The sequence below is a fragment of the Penaeus monodon genome, chromosome 37 (genome assembly GCF_015228065.2).
Source record: "Penaeus monodon isolate SGIC_2016 chromosome 37, NSTDA_Pmon_1, whole genome shotgun sequence".
Lineage (NCBI taxonomy): Eukaryota > Metazoa > Arthropoda > Malacostraca > Decapoda > Penaeidae > Penaeus > Penaeus monodon.
Genome location: NC_051422.1, coordinates 5,425,964 through 5,435,731, shown reverse-complemented (window position 1 = coordinate 5,435,731; position 9,768 = coordinate 5,425,964). Strand labels below are relative to the sequence as shown.

Sequence of the window (9,768 nt, the reverse complement as noted above, 5' to 3'; positions counted from 1 at the left end):
TCGGTTTGTGTGTTAGAGGGAATAACTGGATATCCATATTCGAGTGAAAACGCGTCATTGGGAACGCGCTTATATATATATATATATATATAATAATATATATATTATATAATATATCATATATATATATATACATATATATATAAAATATATACTATATTATATATAATATATTAATATAATACATATCTAAGAAATATATTATAAAATATATATAATTGTTATATATATACTATCATAATATATTATATTATATATATTAATAGCTTTTTATACATATTATAATATACATATATATATAACATTATAATATAATATATATATACTATTATACATATATATAATATAATATATATATATATGACATATATATATATATAATATATTAATATATATATATATATTATACAATAAATTATACATTTGATACAAATATACATATACATAATATATATATATATACTTATAATATTATATATATATATTATACTACTAATATATATATATATATTATAATATATATACATATACACATATCCAAACTATATATATATTTATATATATATATATATTATATTATAATATATATATAGTATATATATATATATAATACATATATAGTATATATCAATATATAATATATATTTATATAGTTATATATATATATATAAATAATGTATATATATGTATATATCTATACATAATATTATACATATATATACATAGATATACTATATATATCTATATATATATATATATTATACTATATATATATTATATCTCTTAATTACACATAGAATATATAATACTTATTATATATATATCTATAATATATTACCCCCCCCCCCAAAATATATATATATATATATTATAATATATATCTATAGATTATATATATATATATATATATATATATATATGTGTGTGTATATATTAATATATTATTATATATATATATATATATTATATATATATATATTATATATATATATATTATATATATAGTCGCTGTGTGTGTTGTGTGTAGTGTGTTGTGTTGTAGTGTGAGTGGTGCCTGTGTGTACGTGTCGTGTAGTGTAGTGTGTGTGTCTATGTGTGTTGGTTATGCCATATATATATATATATATATATATATATATATATTATATATATATATATATATATAGATTATATATACTATATATATATATATGCATACATACCACACAACACACACACTAAACCACACACACACCACACCACACAAATATATATATATATATATTGTATATATATATAATAATATATATTTATATATAATATATATATATATATATATATATATTATATATATATATATACATATGCAATATGTATAGTATGCATTGTGTATATTATATATACACATATAATATCGAAAATACATATATTACATATAACAGTATATGTAACAACACATACACACATATATGTATATATATATACATATAAAGATATAATTATAGTATATATATATATTAATATAGATAATATATACATATATTATCATATATATATATATAAGAGACGAGATGAGAGAGTCGAGAGAAGAGTTGGAGGGAGGGGAGAGAGACGAGAGAGACGAGGAGAGAGAGAGAGAGACGAGAGAGCGAGAGAGAGACGAGAGAGAGAGAGAGAGAGAGTATTGTATATATGATACATTATCTATATATTATTATATATATATATATAATATATATATAGATATATATATATATACTACTAATTATATATTATTCCGTGAAAGGAACTGGGGACCCACCACGTACTCACTCCAAGGAGCATCACAACATGAAACCTACATTAAGTAATCATGCTGTGACCACGGCGGCGTTACAGGGACATGAACCTCCGGTAAAAAAAAATTGATGATGATATATATTATTAATATAAATATTATATATATATATATATATATATCTATTATATATATAATATATATATATAATAATAATATATATATATTATATAATATATATATATATATATATATCATATATATAGATATATATTATATATACGTTATATTGGTTATATATATATATATATATAATATATAATATTATAATATATATATATATAATATATATATATGTATATATTATATATAATACTATGGATTGTATATTTGTATATTTGGATATATTGTGGATTGTGTATATATATATATATATATATATATTATTCTATAGATATATACGATATTATATATAGTATAATATCTCATATAGATTATAGGGATGTATGTATGGGGTGTGGTGGTTGTGTTGTAGTGTGTGTGGTGTTCTCGTTTTGTGTGTGTGATGGTGTGTTTGTTGTGTGTGTTGATTCTAGTGTTTGTGAGTGTGTTGTTTGTTTTTGTGTGGGTGCGTCGCTGTTGTTGTGTGTGTGTGTTGTTGTTGGTGGCACGTACTTGCCCCAATACCTTGCAACACGTGGGCGAAATGTACCATCCTTTGAGTTGAACCGCGATTCTTATCTTTAGTCAAAACGTGAGACAATCATGACGCAACAGAGATGCCAGGAGCCCTGGATGGAGCAGAGAGAAGCGTAGGAGGAGATGATCAGGGGAGAGGGAGGGATAGAGATAGATCCACGAAAAACGAAAAAAAAGAAGGGGAAAGGGGAAAGACAAGGAAAAGAACGAGAACAAGAAAATCGTTCAAATGACTTACAAATACTATGAATAATTTCTAGTTCTAGGAATTAATTTGTCTTATTTTTCTCTTTCCGTTTTTTTTTTTTTTTTTTTTTTTTTTCTGTATACTTTTTTATTGATCTTCTTTTAGCTCCTCGCTATCCTCTCTCTCTCTCTCTCTTTTCTCTTTCTCTATTTCTCTGTTCTCTCTTTCTCTCTTTCTCTTCTTTCTTCTTTCTCTTCTTTCTCTCCTTTTCTACCTTTCTCTCTTTCTTCCTTTCTCTCTTTCTCTCTATCTGTCTTTCTTTCTCTCTTTTCTCTTTCTTCTTTCTCTCTTTCTCTTTCTCTCTCTTTCTCTCTTATCTCTCTTTCTCTCTTTCGCTCTTTCTCTCTTTCTCTCTTTCTCTCTTTCTCTCTTCCTCTCTTCCTCTCTTCCTCTCTTCCTCTCTCTCTCTCTCTCTCTCTCTCCCTCTCTCTCTCTCTCCTTCCCCTCTCTCTCTCTCTCTCTCTCTCTCTCTCTCTCCCCTCCCTCCCTCTCTCCCTCCCTCCTTCTCTCCCTCTCTCCCTCTCTCTCTCTCTCTCTCTCTCCTCCCTCCCTCCCTCCCTCCCATCTACCCTATCCTTGTCCCCCTCCCTCTCTCCTTCCCTCCTCCTCTCTCCCCTTCCTTTCCCCCTTTCTCCCCTTCCTTCCCCGCTCTTCCTCTTCCTCCCTCTCTCACCCTCTCTTCCTCCCTCCCTCCCTTTCTCTCTCTCTCCAGACTCACAGAATTGAGTTCGAGAATGCTAGAAGCGGAATCGAGGCTGCGCGAGGAACTACAGCGAACGGCCCTCATGGAGCGAGCGCTCGAGAGGAGAACAATGGATGCCGGACTGATTCCAGGTAAGCCTATGGTCGGTGGATGTCGTGACTGGTGAATGTAATGGTGGGTGGTAATGGGGATATGTGGGTGTGATGGTAAGTGGTTATGAGGATATGTGGGTATGATGATAGTTGGTTATGAGGATATGTTGGTATGATGGTAAGTGGTAATGAGGATATGAAGGTGTGATGGTAAGTGGTTATGAGCGTATGTGGGTATGATCATAGTTGGTTATGAGGATATGCCAAAAGCTTCCTATATGTGGGTATGATGATAACTGGTAATGAAGATATGTGGGTATAATGATGTGTGGTGATGAGGATATGTAAATGTAAAGATAATAAGAATAAGCATGATGATGATAAATGATGATAAGGATGAGTGAACATAATGATAAATGATGATAATGTTGATAGTGAAGGTTACGATGATGATGGTAAGCATACGTTAATAAAGAGTGGAAGTTATGATAATGAAGATTGTGATGATGGTGGATTAGGTGGATAATAGTGAAAGTCATGATAACAGCGGATGGCATATATCTGATTACAGTGAATATGATGATATAATGATGACTGACATGTGCTTTTGTCAGAATATGGTGAAAATAATTACGGATGAACCATTTACCGCTTCCCCGACCTTTCAATGAGGTCAGAAATCATACGACAGCGATAGTGAAGACCCTGCTATTAATGATAATGACAAGGGGAAAAAATAAACTCAATTCTACTGTATTTTCAAGTATGTAATGAGTCAGCTATTGACGATTCGCCGAAAAGTTGCTTCGTCATGTCCGCGTGCTTAAAACAATTCCAGTTTGGAATCGTAAATAATTTAAGGTATTGGATCCCCTTCCCAACGTGAAGAAAGAAAAAAAAAATAGATAAATAAAAAAGAAAGGAAATCAGCTATGCGTAAGTTCGGTCAACTTTAAAAAAAAGATCAAATAGAAAAAAAGAAAAAAGAAAAGGGGAGAAATAAAACATTCTCTATGTCCGTCTCTCCCTCCCTCTCTCTCTCTCTCTCTCTCTCTCTCACTCACTCACTCACTCACTCACTCACTCACTCACTCACTCACTCACTCTCACTCTCTCTCTCACTCTCTCTCTCTCTCTCCCACTCACTCTCACCTCTCTCTCTCTCTCTCTCCTCTCTCTCACTCTCTCTCTCTCCTCTCTTCTCTCTCTCTCTCTCTCTCTCTCGCCTCTCTCTCTCCCTCTCCCTCTCTCCCTCTCTCTCTCTCCCTCCTCTCTCTCTCTCTCTCTCTTTCTCTCTCTCTCTTCTACTACGGGTATAGGACCAATTACATGGCTTGAGGGGTATTGATAATGTGTATTCGGCTTGACCTCTTTATTTCTGAGAGTTGACACCACGCAGTATAAAAAACACAAGACATGTCTAGTTATAATCGTGTGGCCCGCGCGGAGGGTCACGGTCAGCGCCCGGAGAGAGGGCGGAGCTGACCTAGCGCTGGTGGTAGCTTAGAACGAAAACTCCCCCGGAGGGGGCGAGAGTGGGGATCCCTACCGCGTCGGTGCTTCAACACGAAACTCCGGTCCAAAAGATGTCAGATATAAAAACGTGACCTCCGCCCTCGATGAGCGGGTGGTCTTATTTGTGGACATTTGGATCACGTGAAAACAGCCATGTGTCCACTTGTGTAATTTAGAAATAGAATTATTCCACCATCCGTAAGAAAATAGAATTATCCACATCTTATACTCTACCACTCCACTCTCTCTCTCTCTCTATTCTCCCCACTCACCTCTCTCTCTTCTCTTTATCTCTCTCCACTCACTCTCTCTCTCTCTCTATCTCTCTCCCACTCACTCTCTCTCTCTCTCTCTCTCTCTCCTTCTCTCTTCACTCATCACTCTCTCTCTCTATCTCTCCCACTCACTCCTCTCTCTATCTATATCTCCTCCCACTCTCTCCTCTCTCTCCTTCTTCTCTCTCCACTCACTCTCTCTCTCTCTCTCTCTCTCTCTCTCTCTCTCTCTCTCTCTCTCTCTCTCTCTCTCTCTCTATCTATCTCTCTCCCACTCACTCTCTCTCTCTATATCTCTCCCACTCTCTCTCTCCCCCTCCCTCCCTCTCCCTCTCCCCCTCTTTCTCCCTCCCTCTCCCTCTCCCCCTCTTTCTCCCTCCCTCTCCCTCTCCCCCTCTTTCTCCCTCTCCCCCTTTCTCCCTCCCTCTCCCTCTCCCTCCCTCTCCCCCTCTTTCTCCCTCCCCCTCCCTCCCTCCTCTCCTTCTCCCGCCCTCCCTCCCTCCTTCTCCCCTTCTATAAAAAACAAAATCTAATCACCAACCAAACTCGACATCAGTATCCCTTACCCCATCTCCCGTCTCCTCCTGGCCAGGCGACGGCGGAAACACACGAAGCGGCAGGTCACCGAGGCACGCCGTGGAGAGCTCAAGCAGGAGGTGCGGTCCGTCGGTGCTTGCCTGGGGCGACGGAACGACGGAAAACCTCCTCAGGAACAAGTAGGTGTTTGGGTGTTCTTCAGTAGTTGTTTTGTTCGCGATGTTATTATTGTCAGTTTCGTGTGTTTGTTTATATTGTTTTGATTTATATTATTATTAGTATTATTATGTATGGTTATTATCTTTATCGTCATTGATATAAATTATTAAGATTATTATTGTTATGACCGTAAGATAGCTATCAAAGGCTGCAGAGCGCTGTAGGAAAGTATGGACGTTGAAACGATTAGGAGGGGAGAATAAACAGCGTACGGCGGAGATTTGTAAAAGGGGAAGGGGTGAAGGGTATAAGGGTGATTAGATCAGATGGAGAGTATCTAGGTGTCTGAGGAAGAAAGAGTAACACTGAATGACCGCAATTTAGCCATTATGAAACAAGCAACGGGTCATATGGTAGTTGGAAATGGTAGTCGGAGAAGTAGGAGGCATCGGGCAAGTGGTAGAGATTGGAGTGTTTGAATTTAGACTGGAAAAGGAATTTGACTGAGGGAGAGAGGGAGTAGAGATAGGATGGTTCGGGGTAGAAGGAAGAGATACTGGGGGAGAAGCTGAGATTTCTTGAGAAGTTGGGAGGATCGGAGCGAAACACAGTTTTGGAATGGGTAACGAGAGAAAAACCTCGTCGCCGTGCTTCCTGTCTGGCCTCGCGTAGACTAAGGCCTAGTTTGAATCTGAGAACTGCTACCTCAGATTCGATAATACGCATTGTGGACCAACACAGTTGGCACACGTGCGAGACTAATCAGAGCAATTTGAACGGTCGTGACCAGGTCATGACCAGCGGGCTGTGGTGCGACAGTTTGGCTGGGTGGCAAAAACGCCAACATTTCAGACATTGACGGGGAAGGCGGTCGATATGGTCGGACAGGGCAGGACACCCTACCAATATAAACTTCATGGGAGGAGGTCATGTCTACGGAAGCTAATCTTGGCGATATCGGTGTAAGACGAGTTGACGAGGCAGTGGGGGAGGTGTAGACAATGAAGAAGAATGTGCAGTTGGAGATGGAGTGGAGGATGTTGGGAGAGAGGAAGGGGTGTGTTCTAAATGTTGAGTAATGACTTGGGTGAGTGACGTATGTGTGTGAAAATACATCGAGGGGGAAAACATTGCGGTGGATTTTCGGGTGATATTTAGAATTTCGCTGAAACGCATTTTAGTATTTATTGTTTTAGGTTAGGGTTCTGTTCAGGGGAAGTTCACACTTTCAAAATGTAAATGAGTTATTGTTCCCTAGGGACTGAAAGAGGGAGACGGAGAAAAAGTGGTCTTATTTGCGTTTAAAAAAGAATTGACTGTTCATTGTTCTTATTTTTTTGCAAATCATTTGTGCATGTTTTTGCATAAAGTAAAAAGTGCTTCTGCGAACTGAGAAATTGTTATGAAGACCGAGCTGTTGTTGCATGTAATTGGTGAATTATAGTTATTATTCGGCAATATTTTGCGTGTAAAAAACTTTTATAATCAAATACTTTAAAACACCTATTCTACATAATAATTATTACTGTATAGACTGATAGACACAATTTTTCTTTCTCTACTTCACACGCACGCGCGCGCGCACACACACACACACACACACACACACACACACACACACACACACACACACACACACACACACACACACACACACACACACACCACTTATTACCTCTCTCTCTCTCTCTCTCTCTCTCTCTCTCTCTCTCTCTCTCCCTCCCTCTCCCTCTCCCTCTCCCTCTCCCTCTCCCTTTCTCTCCCTCCCCCTTTCTCTCCCTCCCCCTCTGTTTCCTCGTTATGCACCCATCATTCAGCGCGCATCTCCAAATCCCCAGGCTCGACATGGCGAGAGAAGAGATCGAGCTGCTCCGCCAACACATCGACTTGCTGCTTCGAATGCGCCAGGAGGATCTGAAGGTGTACGAGTCGACGGTGGATAAATTCAGACACACTTTAGCTGCTGGAAGTCAGTGGTAGCTTGGAATTCGTAAATTAGGAGGCTTTTTAAAAGGAAGTAGTGGAATTGTAATTTAGGTAGGTTCGTGGTTTTTATTAGAGTCGTTTTTTTTTTTTAGATAGAGATTAGGAATATATTTATATACAGGTGCTATGATTTTTTTTTTTTTTTTTGTCTCTAGGCTGTTCATCAATTTATATCGAGTAGATGGAATTTTTAACTACATGCTATACTTATATTGTTAGAATTATATTTATTAGAATCTTAATGTATGTAGAGTAATTTTATAACCAAAGTTTCCAACACTTCCCGTCTAAAGTGTTAAAAGAAAACTTAGTTGTAATTCTCCCTGTAGCTCAGAAATATGCCAAAAGAAAATCATTCTCAGGTTTTTACCCAAATCACACGGCGTAATATAGCAAGCATTGCATACGAATGAATTCCAGTTATTTCCTTTGAGATATTTATAAAGTATTTTTACAAGCATTGAATATGAAAGGTTTCCTATCGGACGCTGATGAGAATGTTTTAGAAGCATTACGTAAGAAATCATTTGTTCTCATCAGCTATTAGTGAACATGTCTTATAAACATTTACTCTACAAGACTTTATTATTCCGCATTATATACTTATAAAAAAAATATTTTACAAGCATCAAATATACGTAAATACTACAATTTCCAATCAGTAATACAAAAAAAAAGAAAGGAAAAAAAAAAAAATTCTCCACAAATCTAAAACGATTCATTAGGCTTTTTCTTCGGTGCTAGTGTAAACAAAAAAACAAAAAAACAAAAACAAAAAAACAATTAAAAGCTTAAAACCATTGTCATTAAGGAATTTTAGAATTTTAGATACGCTGTGTATCATATTTACTGTAAGAAATGTAATTAATGCACGTGTATATAATGAATTGCTAATTAATTCCAGCCTATTAATTAAATACATACATATTCAAGTTTCTCATTTACCGCTAATACATTAATTTCTGTGTACATAATATGCAGTTTTATTTACAGTGAAATGTATAATACATCATATATGAAAAAATAGTAATAAAATATACAGTTCTTACATATTTTTCCTTTACATTATTTTCATCATATTTTCTGTACTCTTGACACTTAACTATTTCACTTTTACTTGAAATTCAGATCTAAGTAATAATATTGGTATTTCCAAAATCAAAAGTATTTTACATCAATTCTTTACTTACAAATCCGAAATTTGTAAGAACAGGAGGGAAAGGATGAGAAAAAAAAGTTATATATCTATATCAATATATATATATATATATATATATATATATAAAATATATTATATATATATTATATATCTATATAATATATTAAAATAATATATCCCATACAATCATATATATGAATAAAATAATACAAATAAAAAATATATAACGAAAAAAAACCACACAATATATAATATATATATATAAATGTATATATATATAATATATATATATTATATATATATTAATAATAATATTATTAGATATATATATATTTTATATAATATATAGATAAATAAATATTATGTTATATCTATATATTATATCTATATATATTTTATAATTAAGTATATATTATCTTTATATATCTATAATATAATATATATATATATATACTCTATATTTTAAATTATATCTAGATCTCTATATATATTTTACTATCTCTATATATATCATATATATATATTGATATATCTATTATATCTATATTATCTATATATATATATTACCCTATATTAATAATATAAAAATATATATATCTATTTTAAAATATAATATATAATAGTAAAATATATATCTATA

General features: G+C 34.3%; 1 protein-coding gene across 1 annotated transcript in view; it reads left to right on the top strand.

Moving 5' to 3' along the window:
- The window catches only part of LOC119596386, a 9,043-nt gene extending 106 nt beyond the window's left edge, over positions 1-8,937 (top strand). The window contains exons 2-4 of the mRNA XM_037945601.1: positions 3,415-3,536; positions 5,880-6,003; positions 7,822-8,937. Of these exons, the coding sequence (XP_037801529.1) occupies positions 3,437-3,536; positions 5,880-6,003; positions 7,822-7,963 (366 nt within the window). The 5' untranslated portion in view covers positions 3,415-3,436 and the 3' untranslated portion in view covers positions 7,964-8,937. The remainder of the gene's footprint in view (positions 1-3,414; positions 3,537-5,879; positions 6,004-7,821) is intronic.
- The last annotated feature ends 831 nt before the right edge of the window (positions 8,938-9,768 follow it).